Source organism: Phocoena sinus, chromosome 6, assembly GCF_008692025.1.
Source record: "Phocoena sinus isolate mPhoSin1 chromosome 6, mPhoSin1.pri, whole genome shotgun sequence".
In the NCBI taxonomy this organism is placed as follows: domain Eukaryota; kingdom Metazoa; phylum Chordata; class Mammalia; order Artiodactyla; family Phocoenidae; genus Phocoena; species Phocoena sinus.
The window spans coordinates 64,172,823-64,199,063 of NC_045768.1; the positions used below are offsets into that span (position 1 = coordinate 64,172,823).

The window sequence follows — 26,241 nt, forward strand, 5'->3', positions numbered from 1 at the left end:
TTTGTAACTTCACTTTAACAAGATTTGACTAGTACATGACCTTAAAAATAACTTTATTGCAATCATTTCATGAAAAAAATATAATCCATATTGATTCAATTATGAAATTTTGACAAAATGAAATTTGTGAAAGGAGCTGACATTTTACTCTACTGTTCCTAGAGGCAACGCCTTATTACTCACCTTGATCTCTTTCATGCCATGTTCGACTTCCAGCAGCTGGTGAATTCGGAGAGGGATAAAAGTCTCCTGTAGGACTTGGTTCCATATTTTCATCTATGGATATAGTTTTGGGTCTTTTGCTGTTAAAATATGACAAGAGTGAATGTTAATGGGATTTCCAGAAAGATGTGTAGCATCTGAAAATACATAATCTGAGAATATTCTTACTGTGGAAATTTCCACAAACACAAGTAACAGTATCTCAGAACCATTTTGAAATAATGGTGAGTATTTAAGACATCAATAGGAGTAGCAGACATTTCTAGTTGTATGTATCATTTACTATAATATATCAGAACTGTACCTGTCTAACAAATGTGTTTATTATATTTACATGTTGAAATATATTTCCAGTAGTAGAACACTATTTTCAGTACTAAAAAGTGAATTCTTAATGTGATAGGTATACTAATTTAAAAATTGTTATCGATTGTACCTGACTCATAATTATTATCAATATGAACAACGTTCATTTGTACGGCACTTGCCATTAAAAATGTAATCCCTTCATGTCAATTCAAAGATAAGTAAACTCCTTAACCTTCCTAAACTCAGTTTAATCATCTGTAAAATGGAAATAATAAAAAGGGGAGTGGTTGAGAGGATTAAATGAGTTATTAAATGTAAAGCTCATGCATTTAGTGGCTGGCATTTAGAAGACACTTATAAAATAGTAATTATTAGTAGCAACCCTATATTTAATAATATTAAAAATTTTATAGTACTTTACTGATTATAAACTATTTCATATATCCTTTTTTTAAAATAGATCTTTATTGGAGTATAATTGCTTCACAATACTGTGTTAGTTTCTGTTGTAAAACAAAGTGAATCAGCCATATGCATACACATGTCCCCATATCCCCTCCCTCGTGAGCCTCCCTCCCATCCTCCCTATCCCACCTCTCTAGGTCATCACGAAGCAGAGGGAGATCATGCTGCTGCTTCCCACTAGCTAACTATTTTACATTCGATAGTGCATATACATCAATGCTACTCTCACTTCGCCCCAGCTTCCCTCTCCCACCCCGTGTCCTCAAGTCCATTCTCTGTCTGCATCTTTATTCCTGCCCTGCAACTAGGTTCATCAGAACCATTTTATTTTTTCTTTAGATTCCATATATATGTGTTAGCACATGTATTTGCTTTTCTCTTTCCGACTTACTTCACTCTGTATGACAGACTCTAGGTCTGTCCACCTCACTACAAATAACTCAATTTCGTTTCTTTTTATGGCTGAGTAATATTCCATTGTATATATGTGCCACATCTTCTTTATCCATTCATCTGTTGATGGACACTTAGATTGCTTCCATGTCCTGGCTATTGTAAATAGTGCTGCAGTGAACATTGTGGTGCATGTCTCTTTTTCAATTATGGTTTTCTCAGGGTATATGCCCAGTAGTGGGATTGCTGGGTCATATGGTAGTTCTATTTGTAGTTTTTTAAGGAACCTCCATACTGTTTTCCATAGTGGTTGTATCAATTTACATTCCCACCAACAGTGTAGGAGGGTTCCCTTTTCACCACACCCTTTCCAGCATTTATTGTTTTTAGATTTTTTTCCCTAAAAACTTAGGTTATTGATCCTTTATTCTTAAGATCAACCAAGAAAAATAGGCCATTGCCAAATTCAAACCAAAACAACTTTCAAAGTATTATAATATATTTTAATAAAGAAAACATAGTTTTATCTCAATTACTAAGAAAAGTGAATATTTAGAGCAGAGATTAAAAAGCTATTCTATGCCACATGCCATATTGCTTGATATACTGCTTTCAAACATCTCCACCAATACCCTACTAAAGAGTAAGTGATGAGTATAGAAATGGATATTTTTTCCTTAAATTAAAAAAAATCTTATTCACACCCATGGAAATAAAAACTAAAAACGACATCTTCTGAATGAACTTTATACAGTGATAATAAACATAATGTTATAGGATTTCAGAGTTGTAATTCACTTTAGAAGCCATACACATAAACCAATCCTCCATTTTCTTACAAGTGGGAAGACAAATTTGGAGAAAATCAATTGCCCAGGGCATGTTAATGGAAGCAGTCTGACACAAAGTAAAGACTTCTGACTTCTGAGACTGTGCTCTTTCTACTACACTGTTTCCAAATCCTGGAAGCGTGTGCATGTCTGGGTATATTCATAGATACATTTGTGATTAATATTTGACTCACAACTCCCGGAGTATTAACATGATGCAGAAGACGGCAATTTCTATCCACGCTAAACCACAGTGAGAGCAAATAGTTTCTTTAGTTTCTCTGTAGGGTATCCAAAGTTAGAATGTATTTTTTAAGCCTCCTTTAATCTAATTCTCCCATCTGTAAATCAGCGGTAAATATGTATGGAAAACTTGAAATGAGGGAGAAAAGACTTTCATAAGGAAATAATAGAGAAATTTTATCTGATACTGAATGATCATGAGGAAAGATCTGTGTTGACAGCATACCAATCCACCAGACAAAATAAAAAATTACTATTCGCATTTTAAATTTAGAAAAACTAAAGCATTTTTAACACTTCACCATATCACAGTTTTAATGATAATAAACCCTATTATCTTGCTATGCAATCTAACTATATGAAAATATAGTTTGACCACAAATGACATCAAATTGAACTTAGTTAATAAACAAACAAATGTGCATAGCCCCACAATTAATTCAAATGCAATTAATTTTTGTTTTTGAGAATAGCATAGGAATATAGTTATCCAGATTTTTAAATTTTTTTAACAGTTGATACTGTGAAATATATGTTTTGCTCTGGAACTCACGTATGATCTTCTGTCTGATCGTGGGTATATTTAATGCTGTGGAAATGAGATTGCTCTTCCTATATTGAAGATTCAACTCAAAAAAACCCAATAAAGCTATAATATTTGTCTTGTTAACTCAGCCCTCTTCTATCATTCAACAATAGGGGAACATATGAAATCCCATGTACTACAACTTGCCAAGTTAATTTTCCCTCATTTAAATAGGAGATCTCTTTTTAAACTCCTGTGGGACTGAAAGTTACAATCAGAAGGTCAAGAGAGAAATATGAGAATGTCAGCAGAGAACTAAAAGGCAAAGTCACCTCACTGTAGCTGTTCCCCAACAAAGGCTGGTTAGGCCAAATCTCAGAGCAGGTAATACTTTCACTGGTAACTGAGAGTTAACTAAATTATTCAAAGAACATCAACTAATTGAAGAACTTGGCAAACCTGTTGCCTAGAATAAGGCCTTTTAAGGTTAAGTAAATGACACATTTTATTTTTCATGTTTCATTATCCCCAGCTTGGACACGGTTATTAGGGTAAAAGTTGGATGAATCAATACTAAACCAGGGATCTTTGCTACGGCAATACCATTTTTAAAGTCACCAAAAGAATTACTTATAGAGTTATAATACTTCATGTAAGGGGATAAAAATATTAATACATTTTCATAGTTCCCTTGTCTCCCCAAAAAGCCTTTTTAAAATGCTTTGAACAACAATTTAACTTTCAAATTTCAAAATAAATTTAACCAGGAAAGATTAAAACTTTGTGTAAAATCAGCAAAAATCTTGAACTCTGCTTTATTTCCCCCTTCTCTTTACCTGCATACCTATCTATCTGCATGTCTACTTATTTACCTATGTGCATATAGACTGAGAACAAAAGCAGCTCCTCTTTCAGTTACCTGCTTGGTGGAGAAGACAGCGACCTCTGAAGATTGACCCCCGAGTTCATGTCATGATAGTATGGTTGGCTTGGGATTTCTCCAATTGGGAAGTTGACTCCAGTTCCCTGGGTTATGGGTGCTGAGGAATGAAACAACAACACCAACAAACATTGGGAATGCCATTTACTGTTGTCATCTCTATTCAAATGTAATAATCTAATATTTTCCATGCCTCTGGGCAAGGACGAGGGGAACTCTCTTTACCTTAAGAATCTAATAACCAGCCTTTCACCGGTTAAGACTTGCAAACATCCTCACGATGCCAATGTTCAAGTGTGGAAACTTGAGGCACGCTATCATCGCTGGTTACCCCTTCTCCCACTCCCACTGCCCAAGCTTCTTCACTCAGTCCTCTGTGTTAGTCGTCACTACACCTGTCACCTCACTAGTCTCTAGATGCGCCACAGGGAACAATATATGTTGCCTATTGCTCAGCACCAAGCAAGGCACTCTGTACTAAGTCAGATCTCAAAAACCAAATTATTGTTAAATAAATCGAATTAGAATAGTTCCACAAGAGGCGATTATTATTTTATAATAATGTTAACATTTATGTTAGAATGCATTAGAAATCATATTTATAATTATTTGATATAAAAATAATTCTTGTATTAGGACAGGTATATAAGTAAAATTGACAAATATGAAATAAAAGTCAAGATTCCTTTTCCAAAATACATATTCAGGTTTCATATATGAATGGTGAGTACAGTTTTACTCAACAGCTATGTTTTGTTTTTAAAAAAGTTTGTATGCCCAATTTCATAAGTCATTTAAAATATACTCATGGAGTTTTATACTTTAAGGTATTATTTTATAAATCAAGAAGTCTTTTTAAGTTTGTTGCTGTATTAAGAACTGAAAATTTTAATGTAATATTGGTTGCTGTACAATGGATTACATCTTTTCAAATTTTTAAAATTGGTTTCTAGACATCTTGAATAAATCTGTCAGACAGCATGTTGTGTTAGAATGAGTAGGATCTTGGGAGATAGACAGCCTTTTAGTTTTAACTCCCTCTGCCACTTATTAGCTATGTGCCTCCGTTTCCTGAACTGTAAAATGAAAATTAGAATAACCTAACACATATGATTATTTTGAGGATGAAATGAGGTAAGGAGTGATAAAAGTCCAGCATCATGCCTAGTGTGTAATGGATATTCAACAAATGTGAATTCCCTTCTTTCCTCGCTTTCTTCCCTGAAATTCTTCCCTGGCAACCTAGAGTGGTCAGCAAAGATGAAACAGTTCAAAAACCCAAGCAAAGCTGGTGAACTGGCACAAATGAACCTATTTGCTGAAGGTTTGTTCATTCAATAAGATATTGTGCCCATTACTGGCAGGTGCTGCAAGGGACACAAAACAGTCTAAGATAGTTCCTGTGCTTTAATAAGACATACTGGGCAACAGGTTGGGTAAACAAAATACTCATGAAAAACACAGAGATACAAGCATAATGTGTTTTATAATGAAACTTCCAAATGAATGACATGATCAATAAATGCTATAGGATTTCAAGGAAAGAAGAATCTGATACAAGCTTGAATGGTCCAAGAAGTCTGTGGAAAAGTCACAGCTGGCCCAGGGCTTTGGAAGATGAGCAAGGTAGTAAAGGGAGGTTACTCTAAACAGCAATTACTACAGGAGCAAGGTCATGGGCAGAGATGACATACAAGATGGAGGCCAGCCAGGTTGGTGTCAAAGGACAATGCTTAAGAATAGTTTCTATTTTTCTCCTGTTTTTATCAGGCCTTCAAGATCTCCAATGAGAGAAAGTGTATCCTATGTGGGGCGGGAAAACTCTGGAGCCCTTGAAATTCACGCTAAGAACACAAAGTCTACTTAACCTTCCCCTCTCTCCAAACTAACCACACGTTGAGTAAAGGGACAGCCGATTTTCAAGGAATTTTTCTTACTCAGAATTTTTAATAAACATTTGAAATGTGTTCATATCAGTTGAATCGTACTTCAATATCTCAGGCAGGCTGAGACTAACAAAGTATTTTTAAAGAAAATATGATTAGCAGGTGCATGCTTTGTAGAGAAACAATCAAGGAATACACAACGATTATCTCTCTCCATTAAAAATTAATCAATACATATGAGATTAGTCTCAGCTCTAACACTCTGGAGTTTCTGCCTTCTGTTAGGTTGTTCATATCATATAATATGCTTTAGCCTCATTTTACACAGAAAATATTAGTGTCCAATGTGCAACTATGCCTAATGGCTCGAGTTCTTTGGACAGTTAAAATGTAGCTGCTTGTTGTGGCTTGAGGTACACCAGAGGTTAAAAAAAAATGCAAGGTAAGAAATCCCACAGTAACCACATGCTTTAAAGTTTATTATTAGAACCATGTTCTATGTGACATTGGAAAGCAGAGTATGTGCAGGAAGGCATTTGAGGGGCTCAGTGAATGTAAGCAATCTGTTTGGCTTCCAACAGCAGTGATGGATACAATTCAAAGAACTGAGTTACCAACGGGAAACTTACAGGTTATATCTTATATCAACTATTTGCAATTTATTAAGCTCATGCAATATTTAGGCAAAGATTTGTAGTTTCTATTTAATAAACATATGGCTAGATAGTCAACACAGATTGCTTGACCGTATGCATACTAGGTATAATTTATAGGAAAATGATAATTAAAAATCTTTGGAAATTTTGTTCTTTTCTAAGTTTTGTTCCAGAAGGATTCTTTCAAAGTATCAAGAAGGCAGTAGTGGAATCTAAACAAACAAACAAACAAAAGGCCAAACTCAAAGAAAAGGTTACCAGAGGTTGGTGTTGTGGGGGGGAGGGAGAATTGGAGGAAGGTGGTCAAAATGTACAAACTTCTAGTTATAAAATAAATAGGTATTGGGGATGTAATGTACAACATGAGGACTACAATGAACACTGCTGTAGGATATACAGGAAAGCTGTTAAGAGAGTAGATCCTAAGAGTTCTCAACACAAGGAAATAACGTTTTCTCTCTTTTTCGTATCTGTATGAGATGATGGATGTTGACTAAACTTACTGCAGCATTTCACAACATACGTCAGTCAAGTCATTATGCTACACACCTTAAAATTATACAGTGCTACATGTCAACTAAATCTCAATAAAACTGCGGGGGTGGGGTACAAGATGGAAAATCAAGCTTTAGTCATGGCTTAAGCGAAACAAGAACAAAAACACCTTGTCTACGGATTTACACACGAGCACTGTAAAATTTAGTGTGCATTTTTACACTAAATGGGAGATTACGGAAATTAAAGTAGATTAATAGCGAACATGGCCAGATTCTAAAACAGCACACAGGCACAAAATTTATCTAATGACAAAGTGCATGAGAACAGCAAGTCCCAGGCAGATGTGCCTGTTTAAAAGCCTCTGGAAAAACTTACATCAGATGCAAAGACCAGTGTTAGCACCTCTCCCAGAGAGCAGCAAGGGGCCCAAAGGCTGCAAATCATGTTTAAGAGGCTGCCAATACCCTCTTAGAAACCAAGCTCAGAAGAACCTCGGACTCCAAGGGTTAGAGGCCAACCCTTAATCTCTCTTATTGTTCTCCTCACTCCAAAAGCTGATCCTAAATCAACTTTTAAGATGGTGATAATATCATTCACCAGAAACATCACTATCCTAAAACTGAATAGCTTCATTAGCTAAGGTCAACATGCACATTAGAGGGTCATATGAGAGTAAAACCCCAGAGGACAGAAACCATTAACATACCGTAAACCCTTAAGAAGTCAGAATTTGTGATATACAGCTTAAGGGTTGTGCTGAAGTTGATGTTTACTTAGCAAACCCTTATTTCATAAACAATGAAGTTCAATTGTGTAAATAAGATTATAATGTGGATATATTAAAACACTTCGGAGAATAACTTCTCAAGCATTTCAGAGACACCTATTTACATATGCAGTAGAAAATACATGTTTGCTGAATAAAGTAACTAATGAATGAATACAGATAATTAATCTACTAATTACAAATTAGTAATGTTTGTTATAACAGATAACTTAAAAACCTCTAGGAGATGACAACATGAATCAAGAAAGAATGAATGGTATATGTTAAATTTGCCTCATTTCTGAACTATTATAGAAAGGTTTTTTTTTTTAAGATTTTTTTGATGTGGACCATTTTTAAAGTCTTTATTGAATTTGTTACAATATTTCTTCTGTTTTATGTTCTGGTTTTTTGGCCACAAGGCATGTGGGATCTTAGCTCCCAAACCAGGGATCGAACCTGCACCTCCCGCTTTGGAAGGTGAATTCTCCACCACTGGACCACCAGGAAAGTCCCTAAAAAGGTATTTTTAAATCTATTTTTATGTTTCAAATTAAGATTTCTCAAAATATCAATCTGGGCTTTTAAAAGTTCTCATGTGGCTCTCCTACAGCATCTAGCATAATGTTACCTATAATGAGGAACTAGCAATATTTTCTGACAGACGACTCTACTGTCCTTCTCATAAGAAGGGTGAAAATATATCATAAAACTGAGAAAAGTACAAATTTAAACAAATAATTTCATAATGTCTCATAACTGTAGCAGCATAGCCTCTCTGCTAAAGAGCAGTATGGGGAAACACACACACACACACACACACATCTTTAAATACCCCCTTCCTTATATGATGCCATAAAGTAGGAGTAAGTAAGTCAGGCATGTTCCTTTCCAAATTAAAAAAAGTTCAAATATCAGAGGCCTTTGCACAACACATATTGATCAGGAAAAACAAACAAGGCTCATCGCCTTGGTGAATGAAGTAGACCGTCAGAATCCTCTTGCCCAGCAAATATGAACCCTATAGGTACAGGCATACAGGATATTAATTTGGTCTCCTACACTGCCCCCAAGTCAACAGACCCAGGGCAGAAGTCTTTGGGGCATACATTTATCCACTGCAGAATTACGTCAGAAAGGATGCTACTAAAGTCTTAAATGCTCATGTACAGAACTCTCTGAAATACAGGCTGTTTGCACTAGCCACTTCAGAAATCTGAACTATTTGAGAAACTACAGTTCAAAGACAAAGTCACCTACTACCTTGGAGATTATTTCACTCAACGCCATGCTAAAGCACTACCTATACTTACCCTTAGTAACTCATTCTTGTTTGTTCTTTTTGGATCATCATAATTCTTGTTCATGACCTCTGAGTTTGACCCAAATGAAAAACACAACTTAAACAGGCTCCAGAGTGCCCCTACATCATCTGAATAAATCATTCCAAACTGTGACACTCTCTATCAAAATGTCAGGTGAAAATACACCCTGCAAAGTTACATAAATAAGCTAAATCAGAGAAGAGAACAAGTAGAAATGAGTCACCCCCTTCCGCATAATCAATGAGATAAGAACTGCATCTTACATATATTTGCACACACCAGTAATAACTAAAAGAGTTGATCAAGGAAACTTCCCCCTTGCTTAGTTAGCTGGCCAGGTGAATTTACTCGAGAAAATTCTCATCCAGCCTGCCAAGAATGGTGTCTCAGGTGAGGTGGCCAATGAAAACAATTGGACATTGTTTTGGATAACAATGCTTTCTATCTATATCCAGCTACAATCTGCAAAGTTAATTTCTGCATCCCTCTACACTCTGCATGTTACTGTGTATATCCTGTACATCTCCAAGCCCTCACCAAAATGTTAGCAAAATGAAAAAGCACTTATCTGCAGGAAACTTATGTGGGTTATCATAACAACACTGAGTACATTTAATTAATCACACTTCCTTTGATATAAATGACCATCTATGGTCACAGAGCGAACAGTGAATTAAACGAATACCGATAACACAGCAAGCAGAACAAACCGCAAATTGTTTTTGTACTACAGAAAGTGTTGATTTAAATGCAAATATTTTAGAAAACCAGACAAAATATGTTCACTTCTGATTTCATCAAAAGGTCAGAGATTTAAAAACTCAAATTCTCCTAATACACAGTTCTCTTCATACTGTATTTAAGGTTCAAATATAAAATATTTTAAATCATACTGTATAGTTAAATAATAAGAAAAGAGTTTACTTACTTCTGGATACCCTCACAAGTTCCGATACATTGAAGACTCCAGATTTTACAAAACTATCCTCAAGGTATCCTGAAATAAACATCAAGATGAAAGAGATCAACATAAGCAGGAAGCAAATAAATGATTAAACACTAGAATTTGTTCAAGTGTTTTAAACCAAAGGTTAGAACAAAACCCAAGTATGCTTACAACGAAGCACTGTAAGAGCAAAACTCTTGTAAAATGCAAACTGGGTCCGTTTAAACAAACGTTTAACCTTTAGAAGCTAAATAATCTCTCAGGAAAAGTTTTTAACTTTCCAATTGTACAGGGCAATTGGTATGGTTTTATTTGCCACTGCCCACGCATAGGGAATGAAGGTTCAGAGGCCCTCAGATCGGTAGCACCTGGTAGACTAAAGTCCATCCATTAAAAAAAAAAAAGAAAGAAAGAAAAAGGAAAACCACAGCCACAATCAGCACTTTGTTGGAATTACTCCAAAGATCTCTTGAAACCACTGTTCTTTCACAAATCCTTCCCCGATGAAAAAGTGAGTTGCTCTTACCAGCACTCCCACCCTTGTTCCCGTCATGGATCACACAAAAGCGGAACCCGTACATACAGCAAATACTTTACACAGACCTATTTCTGTGCACCATTAATATACCTCACATGATTTCACTGCTTTCTCACCCTTGCTGCCACTCCCTGGGACTCCCTTCATGTCAAGAACTGGATCCTTTTGCTGGCGAATGTGGTGAAGCCAGACCTCCAGGAATGCCTCCTGACCCTTCCGTGACCTCCAGGTCCAGGGCCCACAGTAGCCGTGGGCCACGAGTCAGGAGCCTGAGTAAGTCAGACATGCTTGCTAGCTGGTCTAACTCTTTCCAGGACTGCAGATGGGGATACCAGTCCTATCCCCAGGTTCTCATCCAGAAGAAGGAAGTGTAGTGAGGGTAAGGAGGGAGGGAACACCTTAGGTAGGAGGGATATGGCTACTCTCTACTGCCCCAGGGAGAGAATAAGGGTGTGAAAATCCTCAGAATTAAAATGCTTCCAGGAAAAAACTCTAAATTCCAAGAACCGGCAATTTGATTGGATGTTACACAAAGCTTCAGGGCTGACCAAGAGATTAGATTCGGGGCAGGGATGAGAGAGGTCTGGGTGTTTTAGCAACATGGCTCACTCAAGTCAAAGAGCTGGGGTTTGACTCCTCACTACGGTTTGCCAGTGTGGCATCCTGGAATGATTAATCATAATAATTAATAACTCTAAATTAATAATAATAATAGTCCTGGAAGATTCAGACTCTTTGTACTTCAGATTCCTCATTTATATATTAGAGATAATAAAATTACCTACCTTACATCGTTGTTACAAATAATAAGTGAGATAAAAATATAAAACCCAGAGTACGCGCTGAGTAAATGTTACCAATAAGTTAGGATTGGCCTATGGAGTCAGCAAGCACCCATACACCGAAATATGCACACTGAATTCCAGACACTCTCAAGTTATTTGTAAATCATCATTTAGAAATTTTACCAGAAAGAAAGCTACCAGCCCACTTTTTAACCATACACAGCATGAAAAGACAGAAAGTCATTCAATTAGCATATATGCCTCACTGCTGTGAATAAACAGGGGCGCTACGTATGTCTGAACACTGTTTTATATCTACCTTCTTTAGAAATAGCAAAAGAATGAGAAGAAATTATGAGATCTCAGTTGGTGATAAAACTCAGGTCTCATGTTAAGTCACTGCTCTGAAAAAGATATACATTTTTAAGAGGATAATAACAAAGTGTCCCCACTTGATGCAGCTCTATTTTAAGAAACGCCTCCTTCTTCAGCAATTAATTTTTCACCAGGTTGAATTCATTTCAGTGATTATTGAGAAATTTCCAGGTAGACAACATTGTACAAAGTGCTAAAAGCCACTGAGACATAAAAAGGACATTGACTCCCTTTGTGTGGCTGGAGACATGTGTTACATAAACATCTCTTATGCTTTTAATTTTGATAGGTTATCATTGTATACAAAGATTTCTATTGCTTTTGTTGTTTTAAGCATAATAGATTATACTTTATTTTACATGTGGTAAACATAACATTTTATATATGACAAATACATTAAATACAGAGAACTTATTTATCACGACTACAGCCTGTGTGCTTAACCAATCAGACAAGATTATTTGTCCTTCCCCAACCGTACTCTGTAAAGGCCTGCCCTCATATCTTTCTAACGTAGCTGCCTCTGATCAGAAGGGCCCTCTTTCCACAGGCTCACCTCGCAGCCTTCAATGTCCAGCTCAACCACCATCTGCTCCATAATCTGCTTTTCCACCCTCCCCTCCCAACTCCTGTGCCACCTAGAAATAATCTCTTTCTTCTGTATTCACATAGCACCTAGTTTGTTCTTACTTTATATCACTTTGCACATTCAAGTTTACCAAGATAACTGTTTTCAAGCCTTGTGTTTCTTCTCATTTGGGGGAGTGACTGGGTTTTGTTCATCTCTATATCTCCCTTAACAACTAACTCATCGCCCACATTACAGTAACTACGAAACGCTTGCAAAACAAATGTAAAGTTCAGCTTTTCGAAACATGGTCAGAAATGAACACCTTAATAATTTTATAACAATGAAGATAAAGATAGCTTAAGATCGAAGGATACCTCTACTGACCCTTGTTATTTTCTGGAACTTGTTTGCCGAGGAGTTTATTTAAGCTTTGGGGCAAAATGGGAAAGCATAATGATTACAGTCAGATTATATCTCTGACTTTGTTGTGTAATTAATGTACAACTTTAGGCATGTAGTACAAAATAACTACCAAGGGACTAGAGGGGTTCAAATAGTTCACAAATATTTATAAATCGATGAATGAGTGAATGAATAGTGAACATTTCATTTATATAAATTATACCATGTGTAATACTTAATAACAGTTCAATACATGGATATTATCTGAAGTTCATTTCCTTATCACTCCAATGAGTAGTTAGGACTCCATTTGCTTCTAAGTCATGCCCATTAAGATGGAGTGATGTGTGGTCCTGTCACGAGCCGAATCCTAAGGGAGGGAAGAGCCACCTCAAGGTAATCCTACCAGCAGGAAGACAGCAAGGCAGTCACATACAGACAAATACAATGACCATCTCATAGAAAAGGGAAGGCAACTCAGAATGTTGAGGGTGCTTCTCCACTCCCTACCCCCAATTCCCCCAAGTTCTAAGGAATTTGGATCTACAAGGAAAACTGAAAGATTTTACTAAAACTATGAAAGACACTGAAAATATGTCAGAACTGCTTTGGCACCCACTAGCCAAAATGCAACACCATAGGTCCCACTGGGCTCCACTCCTGCATGGAGCACAGCGAGACTTCAGTAAAAGGAGGGCTCCCAAGGCTAAGTGGTGACAATGACCTTATAGGAGGGGGGTGGGTGGCAATCAGGCGGCTGGGTAGCCTGGGAGAAGCACCTGAAGCAGATGGCTGCCCCCTTCATGCATCTTTGCACGCAGCACAGCCTTTACAATGGACAGACATTACCCAAGATGAGGCGGGCTAAAGAAAAGAAACAGTGGATGACACGGTACTTGGCCAGCTAATAGTCCTTGCTCACAAGCATACGAGAGAGTACTTAAGGACTCTGGCAAAATAACTGGAGAGGATCATGCAGGGGGTCAGAAGCCCTGCTATACAATACAGAGGGTAACACTCAGCAAAATGCAGGTGCTTGCTGTTAACACAACCCCATGTGTAACCTCCAGGCTTCTGGGGCCTTCTAAAAACATGGTTTTCATGTGTTACATAGACCACTGTGAATCTAAATAGCTGACACAGAGGTCAAAGATCTTAAAGCAATTTGGAGACATTCATACAGTAAATTCCCTTCATCTACCAAAGGAAATATGAGCATCTCTGAGACAGAGCAGCTGCTTAATGGTTACCGAGCAATATTACACAACAGCTTACACCAGGAAGCAAAGAACAACTTAGCATTTATGTGATGCTGTATTTACACTACATGTATGCTTTTTAAAAAATAAAATTGAGTAGGAAATAAAGACCTCTGCAAACTGAAAATTCTCAAAGGCAGTATCAAATTATATTATTTTACTGTTTTTATTTTTCTCTAACAAAAGCAACAATAAATCACTACTCAGAAGTTAATATAGTGTTTAACCTCCTTTACAAACAATAACAGAGGGATGCAATGGCATATCTAACTGTTAATATCTCAAATTATAATCAGCACCATTTAAATGTTAAACAACATTTACACAGAAAATCCAAAGGAAGACTGATAATGGCTCATTTTTATGGTCTACTGTGTTCTATTCTTGAAATTAAAAAAAAACACAGAAAGCTGTTATTAAATTCATGAAAGCTGTCTTCAAGTATTTGAAGGACTGTTAATGTAGATGGTGGATTCTGCATAGTTCCAGGAACTGTTTTTTTGGCTCAGTAAACAGATTTGTCATCCAATAAGAAAAGTCCTAGAAAGGAATGTGAGACCTTGCAAAGGTAATAATAACCAACACATGCCAAGCTACTGCACTAAGATCTTAGAAAGCATGAATGCACATCATGCCCACAATTATCCTCAAGTTGTTACCATTTTACAGAATGAGGAAACCTGTGTCTACAAATATAGGGGTTTCCCAGTGGATGTAAAGACCCCTCCACTGGATTTAAGAATTCTCACTTTGGGTAGGAAGTTGGATAAGAGCACTTCAGAAGCCCACTGCAACTCTCAGATTCTACTTTTTTACACGGCTGTTTTCCTGTTAGTTTTCTTGCATTGCTCAATTTGGAGAAAGAAGAGAACACTGGGTATCTCACAGGCATGCTCCAGCCCTAGGATTCCAATTGTTCACTTCCTTCAAGTGAGTGTAAAAGATGCCTAAATTGTTTTGTTTATAGATGTAAAGGGGGAGAAGATAAGATTATTTCATACTAGCTCTTTGCCAATCTTCATAAAACTTCAGCTACCAAAACTAACCCATTGGTGATTTTTCTGGTAGGGGTGTTATAAGACAGGACTCTCTTCAGTTTCTCAACTGATCTGAACTGTCCATGGTTAAGGATGGAAACTGTGATTATAAAATAGATACACTAATCACAGTAAAGATAACAATTCTCTGCACAGAGACTGAATCTCAGCCTATAGCTAACATTTTAGTATAAATTTACAATTAAGTTTGTCCTTCAACATGAAATGTAAATCCCTGATGGTGATTGAAATGACCTGGTAGAGTCAGAATTTTTCTGACTTTAACACACTCTGATAGTAGTATATTAATATATTATTTATGTTTTTAAGTATTTCCTTTGAGTCCATTAAACTTTTCCTACATATATATAATATACATAAATATGGATTTTTATAAAATTGAGATTAAAATTTAAATAAATGCGTATCCTGCCTTTTTCTAAGTAACATTGTATCTTTCCCTCTAGATTAAATACTTTTCCAAAAGCATGATTTTAATGCCTGCACCATATTATACTGCATGGCTGTATCATACTTTATTTGACCATTCTCCCATTGTTTGGCATTTTAGGTTATTTCCCAGTTTAAAAAATATTATAAACAGCACTGCCATTAACATCGTAGGACACAAATTTTTGTCAGCAATTCTTAGGAGTTCCCAGAAGTGGAATTAGCGGGTCAAAGGACATAAACTCTTTTAAAGCTCTTGGTAAAAACTGTCAAGCTGCTTTCCATAAAGGTTTTTGCCAATTTATACTCCCTCAGGCACATCATGAGCGTTTCCATGTCACCACCCTGCTGCCAGAATTACATATTAGTCTTATTAATGGGATTTGTTTTTAACTGTGGCAAGTTGATAGAGAAACGATATCATTACGTTAATGTTATAACTTTCATTTATTTAATTATAATAATGTTAGATATTTTCACATACATATGCATTATTTCTTTGAAGAGAACTTTCAAAAATATGTAAAATAGGAATAGTGCTAGCAGGAATATTTTATTCATAATGCTAATGAGAATACTTCTAGAGTTTCACAGTTAATAATTTTGGCCATTAATTGATGATTGATTTTTCCTCATCATCTGATATATTTGTTTATTCCTAGTTTTCTCAGAGTGTTTTTTAAAGTTTTCTGATCAGAATCGTTGTTGAGTATTATTAAATGTCTTTTTGGCATTGTGAGATTATCCTTTTTTTCCATTACAGCATTTTTTGTTGTTACATATTACAAATTCTTAGATTAAATTATCTTTGTTGGTCCATGGAACATAGCTTTTTAAATTTACTGTTGAACTGGTTTATTAACAGTTTTCTTCCAAATTCTCTATATGTAGTTGGGATACTTTTGTGGGAATTTTTGTATTTTATTTGCCAAGTTTTCATACCAGGGTTATATGCATGCTTCATAAAATGGTTTGGATGACAGTCATTATTTTTCATAAAAAAAAAAAAAAAGTTGAAAGCTTGGAAAAACTCACCGGTAAAATCATCTTTCCAGAATGTGTTTCAGAGAAGATTCTTAGACAACTCCAAGTGTTTCATGAAATTTAATCTACTCCTATTTTCTGATCTTGAGACAATTTTATTACATATTATTCAAGAAAATCAATTCTTGCAGATTTTAAAATTTCTTAGCACAGATACTTTATGGTTTACTAAGTGGGCTATGTTTATTTTTACTGTATTGAAATTATAATAAAATTAAATTAAATTTTATAATATCATCTTAAAATATACTACAATTAATATAATTATATTAAATTACATTAAACTATACTAAAAAATCAGCTCTGTCACTTACTATGTAAACTTAAGGCAAATTAAGCAATTTTTCTACGTCCCCCCATTTCTCTTCTCTAAAATACCAGATAATCATAGTACCTGTGGGTCAATATGAAAGCTGTATATTATTTTCAAATAATGAGACATTTCATTTTAAAAGCAGGGAAAGGGAAGATAGAACTTCCAAATTAACAGCTAGGAAACAAAATACAATGAATAGGAACTTAAGACAGTCAAAATAAGGACACAAGGTATAAATAAATTATTAAAGTAAAACAAGAAGAATAAAATCAAATATATCAATCATTATAACAAATGTAAGTGGACTGAATTACCCCATAAAGAAAGCATTAGATTAACTTAAGCAAACAAAATCCAGCTACTTTTAAGGAGCATACTTAAGACAAAGTGAGAATAAGAACAAAAAGTTGAAAATAAAATAGTAGGCAGAGAAGTCAGGCAAATTCACACAAAAAGAAATCAGTGTCAATTAGCAATGGTTTTAAGATGGAATTTAAGATGAATTAAAATAAACAGGTTAAAGAACATTATGAATGACATGCACCAAACAATATTGTGGAGAAACGCACCAATACATGCACCAAACAAGGTATTGGTGCAGCGAACAATATTGTGGAGAAATACATAAAATAAAATCTAATAATATACAAGAAAATTGATAAAAATATAATTTTATCACCAAACAGTATTGTGAAGAAATGCATAAAATAAAATCCAATAAGATACAAGAAACTTGATAAAAATATAACTATAGTGAGAACTCTGAATACATCTTTTAGATTTGACCATGACTATTAGACAATTAGACTTATTTTTTAGAATGTGTCTTTTAGATTTGAACATGACTACTAGGCTATTAGACTTATTTTATATCATTCAAATACATCTTATACTCTGTTGGTATATCCATGGAAATTTTATAAAAATTGATCATGTCCTTGACCAAAAAGAAAATGTTAACAAATTCTTAAAAGTGGAGAACTTTTCAGGCCATTCTGTTTATCTTTGGCAAATAAAACTAAAAGTTAAAAAAAAAGTGACCATATCTTCTGAACTACATGAAAATTAAGAAAATAAGCCAAGAATCAAACAGAAAAGAAAAATTGTCAGCCATCTAGAAAGCAATGAAAAGAAAAAGACAAAAGAAAAAGGGAAATTGTTTACCATAAAAGAAAAACAGCAAAACAATCCAACAAAAATTCAAAAGGGAATTAAAGATAAAAGCTGAAATTAATAAAACAGAAAAAAGAGGAATATTTGAAACAATGAAAGGAAAGATGATTCTCTGAAAAGACAAGCAAAACAGAAAAATCATTTGCAAGCTTCATTAAGGGAAAAAAGAGAAGGCAAAAATATACAACTACAAGAATAGAAGGGAGACATAACCATAGAAACCAAATACATTAAAAGAATTATGAGAGATTAACACATACAACTTACTGACCGCAACTTTCAAAACTTAAAGGGTCAATTACTTACTAAAATAAAAGTAACCACAATTGTGCAAAGTGGACCCTGAATAGAACACTTAACCTAGTGCAGTGGTCCCCAAAATTTGCTGATCATTTGAACCACCAGGGGCTCTTAAAAAGCAATTTATGCGTGGCTTCCACTCCCAGCTATTCTGACTTAACTGGTATGGATATGACCCAGACATGAGGATGTTCTAAAAGTTGCCCAGGTGATTCCAATGTGCAGCAAAGTTTGGGAACCACTACGCTAGTCTCTTGTTATTCAAAATGTGGTCCCAGAACCAACAGCACTGGCATAACCTGGGAGCTTGCTGGAAATGCAGAAGCCCAGGCTCCACCAAGACCCTCGAAATCAGAATCTGCAGCTTAATGAGTTCATGTGCACTTTAAAATTTGAAAACCCTGGAACAGCATAAAAAGGCATTTTTAAAACCACTTTTAAAAATGACATAGGTACAGATGGGTGCACAGCTGGATTTTATCTATCCTCTACCTTGCCTTCAAATTTCAATGCTATTTACACTCTCCCAGGCTGTAGAAAATGATAAGTTACCTTATGAAGCAGGCGCTGTCATAAGCCTTTATTAGGCCAGCAAAACTTAAATAACTAAACTTGGAATGTCCCTTATCAAAACAAAGCAGGCAAGCAACCAACCAAAGATCAAGCAAACATGTAAATGCAACTTCAGGAATCCTAAACACAGCGCTGGAACCGGCCAGAAGTCTCACCCTGGCAGTCCTCTGACTGTCTTCAGCGAATTAGGCCTCCTTCTAATACTAACTCGTTGGAACTGATGCACTTTGTTTAATGTCTGCTGTCCTTTTTTTTTTTTTCAGCTGCTTGTTTGGAACAAAATGAAATGCATATTGCATTGTATCCTTCCTGCTTGCTGTTTTTTCTCTTAAGTTTAAAAGTTATGCATTGAGGATAAAGTATACTTAAGGAGAAATGTGCACAAGAATACCTATTAAAATAACTGCCATCAAGTTTGATGGTGGAACTTCAAGGGATTAACAACTAACTATTTTGGATGGAAAAAAAAAAAAGAATCCTAAATAAAATTGAATATATTCAATTCATATATTCAAACGGAATATAACAATGTTACCAAAAAAAGATACACTATTATCATTAGAGTTTATTCCAGGAATGAGTGCAGTTCACTATCAGGAAATCTAGCGATGTAATAGAGAAAAAACAAACCACAGTAACAAAAAACAACACATGATCATATCAATTGAGGCTGAAAATGTACTTGACTCCAAGAAGAGAAGCAGGCTTCCCTAATAACAAATCTAAGCAGAAATAGAGATAAAAGCAAACGATACTCTTTAGCAAAACCAAAAAAAATTATACTAAAATGAGAAAATTAGTCTGCCATTCCTAGTTACCCAACCTCTTCAAGCCTTCTCCTCTTTTCAGTCCTTAAAAATGTACTCTGTAAATAAATCGGTCACAAAAAGGCAAACATTGTATGATTTCACTTAGATGAGGTATCTAGAGAGTCAAACTCATAGAAACAAAGGAGAATGGTGGTTGCCAGGGGCTGGGGAGAAGGGGGAAGAGTGAGTTGCTATTTAACGGGTATACAGTTTCAGTTTTACAAGATGAAAAAGTTCCAGAGATTGGTTGCATAACAAAGTGAATAAACTTAACACTGCTGAACTATACACTTAAAATGGTAAATTTTATGTCATATGTATTTTACCACAATTTAAAAAAATGATCTGGAATTTGAGACCCAGAAAACTGTTATTAATTGCATATATATATATATATATATATATATATATATTCAAGAACTACTTTTTACTTTGGAGTTTATATCTATAATCTTATTTACAATAATTACTTAGATACAACTTTCTATTTAATTATTATTCTCATTATCAGTCTACAGTTATTGCTATATTTATAACAATCAGTATATATCTGAGGAGTTTCCTCATCCTAAATTTTTTCTTTTTTGATTTTGGTGCATCACTTTGTCAACTGCAACAGGTTTTCAAGTAAAATTTTTACAAAGAAAATGAGGGACTATTTTTCAAGACCACAAATAATAAAGAATCTATTTCTATCACCTTTGACGAGAAATAAAATTCCCTGAACATTAAAAGAAATGCAGGTAACTTTTTCCTCTAGGATAATTACAAGATTCTTCTTTTTACCCATGAAATACAAAAACTGCAACAGGATAATATTTAGATATTATTACTATTGGCTGGATATATTAGCCATATGAACCAGCATATTTAGATTAGGTTTAGCTCATAAAAGTTTTCTTCATTTGTCCTTGATTCTATTTCTTTCCTAAATGCTCTGATTTCTCACTAAGAACACCTAAGTAAATGCTTAATTTTCTATTCTCCCATCATAAACCTATTTCTCACCATTTTTAACCTCTCTGTTCTTTTCCTCTGCTTTTGGAGCAAATACCTATATCAGTGATTATTTCCACAATATCAGTTCTGTTTTTTATTCTTCCAATCCAGATTTTAGCTATATGAAAGCAGTTTTAGTTTTCTTGCTAGTTTTTCTTTTTTTTTTTTCGTATGCGGGCCTCTCACCGCTGTGGCCTCTCCCGCCGCGGAGCACAGGCTCCGAACGCGCAGGCTCAGCGGCCATGGCTCACGGGCCCAGCCGCTCCGCGGCATGTGGGATCCTCCCGGACCGGGACACGAACTCGTGTCCCCTGCATTGGCAGGTGGACTCCCAACCACCGCGCCACCAGGGAAGCCCCCTTGCTAGTCTTTCTTAACTCACATGGTACTCTGTTCACTGAAGCTATTATTTTATCTGTTCATTTTTCATGTAAGTCCCTTTTTCTAAGTAAACAAAATGTTTTCTCTGAAATTTCTTCTAGTTCTTCGTTTTCAAAGATCTCCTGGATCTTAATGACAGACCCTTTCCCTTGTTCTTCAGTATTTTCTCACCAAGGGCATAGCTGGTTGTTTTCTTTTTACTTACAGGGTAGTCTACCCAAATTTAGGGTTTTGCCTCAAAAAAGCATACTGTATTTTTAGGTTGAGATTGAGGGCTCTAGAATTGACATAATTGGATCTTATCATTTACTAGCTGGATAACTTTGATTAAATTACTTAATATAAATAAAGAGTAATAATAACCATAATAATGATGATAATAAAATAATAGTGGTATCATTTATTCAGTGTTACGTGCCAGGCTCTGTGATCAGCGCTTTAAACTCTATCTCAGTTCAATTTCCATACTCGCTCCTTTTTTTATTAATGACTGAATAAATACTTAAATTCTCTACCTCCTCCAATTCTCATTTGTGAAATGGAAATAATAACAGTAATACTGAACTCATAGATTTGAGATGAATATTAAATAAGAGCGTGCATATGAAGTGCTTAGGGTTCAATAAATGATTATTGGTAATGGCAGTAGTTGTAGTACTAGTAACAGTGTTAGTCGAAGTTCCAATTCCAGCCAATTTCTAGTGACTGCGGGTCTTTCATCTAATGAACCTCTACTATAAAATGGTGGGCTCTTCTCACCCCACCCCTAGATATGTAAGATCCTACCAAGAAGTACATGAAAACCCTCACTTTCTGGAAAGACAGATGGGACCAAGTTTACAAAGATCCTTGTCTGTGGTGTTAGGAATTAAGACTCTAGCCCAGAGTGGAGAATTTTTGAAGGATTCCTGTTAGGAAATGGAATCAGACTGCTAGATGTCTTCCCATACTCTTCACTCCCTCTCTATAACCCATTTCCTAACCCTGTTGGTCTCTGGGTTTATAGCCTTTTAAATTGGTATAGAAAAAGCTCTGAACCTAGGGGATGATAATGGGGTGTAATCAAACTTAAATGTCTACAATTTCTCAAGGAATCAACACTGCTATCTTTCATGAGATAAAAGATAGGAAAACCACCACGTTTTAGATTAAATCCCACTACACTGGTCATATAGTTATGGGATAAGTCTCTGAGATTCTAATAAAAGGCTCTCCTTTAGTCTTAGTTTTAGTGTGCTTAGAAAAAACTTTCAAGGTTTTACATATACTCATGGAAGTTTTTGTGAAGAGTTGGGAGAATATGAATGAGAAGTTAAGCCAGAAAGGTGGACTTTATACTAGATAGCTAATGGTAACGATTTTGCTGTATGCCTAAAAAGACCTGGATTTAAATCTCACTACTCGAAGTCAAAATTCTAGCAGCCTTTTTTTTTTTTTTTTTGGTAAAATTTGACAAGCTGATTCTATTTACGTGAAAATACAAAGGACCTAAAATAATTTTTTAAAGTTATTATAAACACTTATTATAAATAAGTTACGGAAATCAAGAAGAAACTTGGTATTGCAAAAGACAGACATATAGATCAATGAGATGGACCAGAAATAGACACATAAATATATGGCTATGGATATTTGGTGTTTATTCCCTTCATATATATATGTGTGTGTGTGTGTGTGTGTGTGTGTGTGTGTGTGTGTGTGTATATGTGTGTATATACATATATAATATGTATATATTATATATAATAGGTAGATATGCAATTTATTCTATGTCAATTATACCTTAATAAAGTAAAAATAAATAAACTACCTCCTTAACCTATAAACAGTAGTCTCGAAATTTTCAGAAATCAGTATTTCCACATCACAAAAAGAATCACAAATGAATAAGGAACAGTCAATGTAATCAGGAAAAGTTTTGAAAATAATGACTTCCATTACATGCAATTTTTGCTACTTCTAGAAAGCTACCTTACCTGTTTCCACATTCATGATCATGCAGACGCTAGGAACATTTTGGTACACTCAATAAACAGAAGCATAGAACAGCAAACAGGACTTCGCTATAATTCATTTGATTGGGAGAAGAGAACTGGATCCATCTAAGACTGGTATTCTAAATCAGTAATCATATTAGGGCACTGCAATTCTCAGTCTGATACGTCCCTACAAAATTCATCATCAGACCATGCTACATGAGTTAGGAGTTCAGAACATCTCTGAAACAGTCATATCTAGGGTGTGGTGTACCTACAGGGCAGAAGCAGCCCACTATAACTGTCTCTATGAAACACCCTGCTTTTCCTGACTTAGGTCAGGTTCTGGGGCTGGGGATGTAACCTCAAGAACAAGTTACAATTGATTTAGCCTACTGGAGGTCTAAGCCTCTATTTCATAAATCTTGAACACTGCTGAACAGTCTCTGGCCAGGCATTGCCTTAGATACTGGGTTAACAAATGGAGTTATACAGTCCTCACCTGAAGGTGTTCAGAATCCACTAAGTGAAAAAGACAAGTAAATTGTGATATAGGTGCCATTAAAGCTGTACTACAGACAGGGTCTGGAGAAGTTTCACTGATAAGGTGTCAAGGGGGTACATGCATTCTAGGCAGAAAAACAACACAAAGACATAAAGGCTAAGGCTGGATGCAAGGTCCACGTGGGCAGTGGAAGGGCAAGGAGAGAACACACCATGAAGGGCTGTATTAGATGCCATGGAAAGATTAGGCTTAGCCTAGAGTGGGAACCTTTGACACAGATAGGGGAGGGGAATGAAATAATCAGACTTGCACATTCTGAAGATCACCAGATGTATCACAGGGATAAAGACCCAAGGCAAAAATACCAGGTACAGAAATTAGGAAAATTATTAAAATAATCTAGGTGCTCTAGTTAAAAGGAGAGCATGTCAATATTTTTTAAAATAACACATTAAGATTCAGTACTTAAAAAAAGATTTTGCCTTCCTCATCTGTTATAAGAGTAACCCCATCAGTGGTCTTTCCTTGTCTCTCTACTCATCTTTCTACATGCTCTCTCAAAAACTCATGGACACTCCATGGTTCACCAGTCTACATTATATACTTACTTATTTAGAAAACATTGCTCGGCTTGAAAGAATTCAATTCAGAAGATGACTACAATCCAAAATACGAAATTTTGAAACTAAAAATCCACTACACTTACAAAAGTGCCACAAAGTAAACAATGGAGCCAGTATCTTACAATAAATCACATCACTCGCCATCGGTGTCTGTCAGTGGCCTCTGTACCTCACCAGAAAAAGGGGCTCCACTGACGCAGACTGCAGCTCGTTGAGAAATGCACATGTAAACTCGTATCATTTGCCATGTGACTTCCTGTGCCAGGGCTCCCTGGGGCCTCTTCCTTGATCTCCTGAGGTCTCTAAGCCCCAGACAAACCCTCCAAATCTCAATCTTAGCCCTGCGTCCCAAACCCTTTTCTCCTGATGGCTCATAAGCACTTTAAAAAAACCATTAAAAAAATTACAGCTTTATTGAGATATAACTCTCATATCCTTTTAGAGTTCACAATTCAGTGGTTTGCAGTATATTCAAAGAGTCGTGTATCTATCTAATTCCAGATCATTTTCATCACCTTAAAAAGAAACGCCATACCCATGAGCAGTCACGTATCCATTTCCCCCAACATCTCCAAACCGCTGCCTTTATGGATTTGCCTATTCCAGACATGTCATATCAATGGAACCATACAATGTGTATATTTTAAAAATACATCATGTCACTGTTTGTTTCATGTCATTAACAAGTGCACGTGATGGTTTTAATGATGATAAGATCAAATCTGAAAGCCAAGTGGTTTTTCTGTGTTCTTCCTCCTGAATGCCTTGGGGAAATGAATATGCTCAGGTATGGAATAGGGGTGGGGAAGGGGGTATCTCTATTGGAGTCAAGAATTAGAAATATTTCAGTGCAAACAGGAAAGTGTCCCTAGTTCTATTACATAAAATAAAATGAAAGAGTGCAAGGCCACTGAAGACCAGCACACAAGTTAAAAGACCCAAAAAGACCCAAAGTTATAACAACTTTGAAAACCACAACCTGATTTTTTCTTAAATTCTATGACCACCAATGATCCTATTAGGTAAAAGCTAACATGAGTCAAATTACCACACAAAAGTACTTGCTTAAGTTACTTGATACCTTGATACTTTCTGACAGTTACAGAAAGAGAAAAAAGAAATGAGATTTTAGTTGATCTGTCTAATAAGTTGAAAACACAGTTTTTAATCTTGTGAGGTAGAAACAGATTAAAATCTAGGTAGCTAGATATATATATGGATCGACTTAGCATTTTATTCTGCTTGCAATATACAGAATTGATCCCTCTTTCCAAGCATGATGCTGTCATATGCAAGGTGGGGTCCCCTGGGTGCCTTTGTATAGGACGATACTTCCAGCAAGCTTAGCTTCTGCAGAGTTCAGTGATTTTAACTAGCCTGGAGCAAGTCCACTCTCTCTGTGATATCGAACAATCCCAGCTTTCCAGCTGTGAGAAGGAAAATGCTTTGCATTATTAAATTGTAGCCATATGCTACAAAAGCCGACCTTGTAAATACAGAGAGGGAAAAGAATTTAAATTGCGAAGAAACTTCAGATGCAGGCGGTCATTGTAAAAGGAACCTGAGATACTTGAGTGAAAGAACTACTCAGGGTAGCAGGCACAGCCATAACCTAACCTAGGCTAATTATGAGGGAGACCTCTTTTCACACGGGGACTCTAACCCTCCCTGTGGGGAACTTAGGCACTCAGCAAAAAAAGAAAAACACGTGACAGTGATGCCTTCCAAAATTTAACAAACTGCAACTTATTTAGCTGCGAGACCTCTTGAAAGTTTTCTGGAACTCGGTACAGTATAAATTAAGGGCCTACATCAATGTATTAAATTTTCACTTGGACTCTATGTTACCCCATGATGATGTCATTTCAGATAGCACAAGATCATTCTATGCAGTTACAAAGTGAGGAAACAGGAAAAACAAAAGCTTGAATAACTAGCTATAGCCCAAGAACTAGTCATTTCTCTCACAGCTTTGTGAAAGGAGAGTATATCTTAGGTTTAAATTACACTCGTGACTGTGTACCAAGTGAGCCCCTGACCTGTGCAAATGTAAAGCCCATGAACCTCAAAAAAGGGAACGGAAAACAAGATGGAGGCCACTGAGCTCCAGCGACTGCAAT

General features: G+C 35.8%; 1 protein-coding gene across 5 annotated transcripts in view; it reads right to left on the minus strand.

The window, feature by feature from the left end:
• NFIB (nuclear factor I B) overlaps positions 1 to 26,241 on the minus strand; it is a 236,768-nt gene that overhangs the window by 61,711 nt on the left and 148,816 nt on the right. For all 5 annotated transcript variants that reach the window (XM_032635672.1, XM_032635669.1, XM_032635668.1 and 2 more), the window contains exons 4-6: positions 9,988 to 10,056; positions 3,908 to 4,028; positions 184 to 302 (exon numbers count right to left, since the gene is read on the minus strand). In XM_032635672.1, coding sequence (XP_032491563.1) covers positions 184 to 302; positions 3,908 to 4,028; positions 9,988 to 10,056 — 309 coding nt within the window. The remainder of the gene's footprint in view (positions 1 to 183; positions 303 to 3,907; positions 4,029 to 9,987; positions 10,057 to 26,241) is intronic.